This window comes from Eimeria mitis, genomic scaffold (assembly GCF_000499745.2).
Source record: "Eimeria mitis Houghton genomic scaffold, Emh_scaff6084, whole genome shotgun sequence".
Taxonomy (NCBI): domain Eukaryota; phylum Apicomplexa; class Conoidasida; order Eucoccidiorida; family Eimeriidae; genus Eimeria; species Eimeria mitis.
In genome coordinates, this window is record NW_013574301.1 from 2,018 (window position 1) to 3,136 (window position 1,119).

General features: G+C 61.1%; 1 protein-coding gene across 1 annotated transcript; it reads left to right on the forward strand.

The window, feature by feature from the left end:
- Positions 1-249: 249 nt before the first annotated feature.
- On the forward strand, positions 250-1,085 carry EMH_0085820 (uncharacterized protein; the record flags this gene model as incomplete). The annotated part of the gene is made up of 2 exons (XM_013500951.1): positions 250-964; positions 1,018-1,085. The coding sequence occupies 2 exons, from the start codon at positions 250-252 to the stop codon at positions 1,083-1,085; spliced, it is 783 nt and encodes a 260-aa protein (XP_013356405.1).
- Positions 1,086-1,119: the final 34 nt, after the last annotated feature.

Genomic DNA, 1,119 nt, shown 5'->3' on the forward strand with positions numbered 1-1,119 from the left:
TAAGCCGGGATGACCGACTGTGGGGCCCCGCAGCAGCAGCAACAGCAGCAGCAGCAGCAGCAGCAGCAGCAGCAGCATCGATCCTCACGGAGGCAGTCTCAGCTCGGCTTCTGCTGCTGAAATTTCTTCTGTAAGAGTCCTGCTGTGAGGCACAAGAGCAGGAGGAACTGCAGCAGCAGCAGCAGCCACAGCAGCAGCAGCAGCAGCAGCAGCAGCTGCAGCAGCAGCAGCAGCAGCAGCAGCGCCGCGATGTCTGTGCATCGCAGGGGCGGCGCTGCAAGGGCAGAGCGGAGGCCCCCACGGGGCGGCTCGGGGGCCCCCAGAAGTCTGAAGAGGCACTCTGCTGCCTTCAACAGCAGCAGCAGCAGCAGCAGCAACAGCAACAGCAGCAGCAGCAGCAGCAGCAACAAAAACAGCAACAAGAGTAGAAACTTCTCCTCAAGGGGACGAGGCGGGGGCCGGGGGCCCCCGAGTGACAAATTTGGTAATAGAAAAGGCAGCAGCAGCAACTCAAATGAGAGCAGCAAGGAGCAGCAGCAGCAGCAGCAGCAGCAACAGCAGCAGCAGCAACGGCGGCAGCAGCGGAACGAATCGCGTACACAGCCCTATGGTGATGATGATGATACAATAAAGCAAGAGCGGCAGCAGCTGCAGCAGCAAGTGAAGGCGGCGCTGCAGCAGCAGCGAAGCAAAGACGCCTCAGCAAGGCGTTGGGATGACTGGCAGCAGCGGAAGCAGCAGAAGCAGCAGCAGCAGCAGCAGCAGCAGCAGCAGTTTGGTAGCCGCGTTGCGGGGGATGCTGGGGGCCAAAGCGGCGCCATGAAGTTTGCTGCAGCAGCAGCAGCAGCAGCAGCAGGGAGTCCCTTTGTGGTTGCTTCGCGTTCTGATGCTGCAGTTGCAGCAGCAGCAGCAGCAGATGAGCTGCTGCAGCAGGAAGATGTGCTGCAGTGGCTAGACAGCTGGGGTAGAGGCCCCTGGCACGCAGCAACGAAGAGTGCAGAGAGCGCCATCATGGAGCTTCACATACCCAGCAGCAGCAGCAGCAAAAACAGCAGCAGCAGCAGCAGCAGCAGCAGCAGTGTTGACTGGGCGCTGTGGGCTGCAGTAGCAGACAAGGCG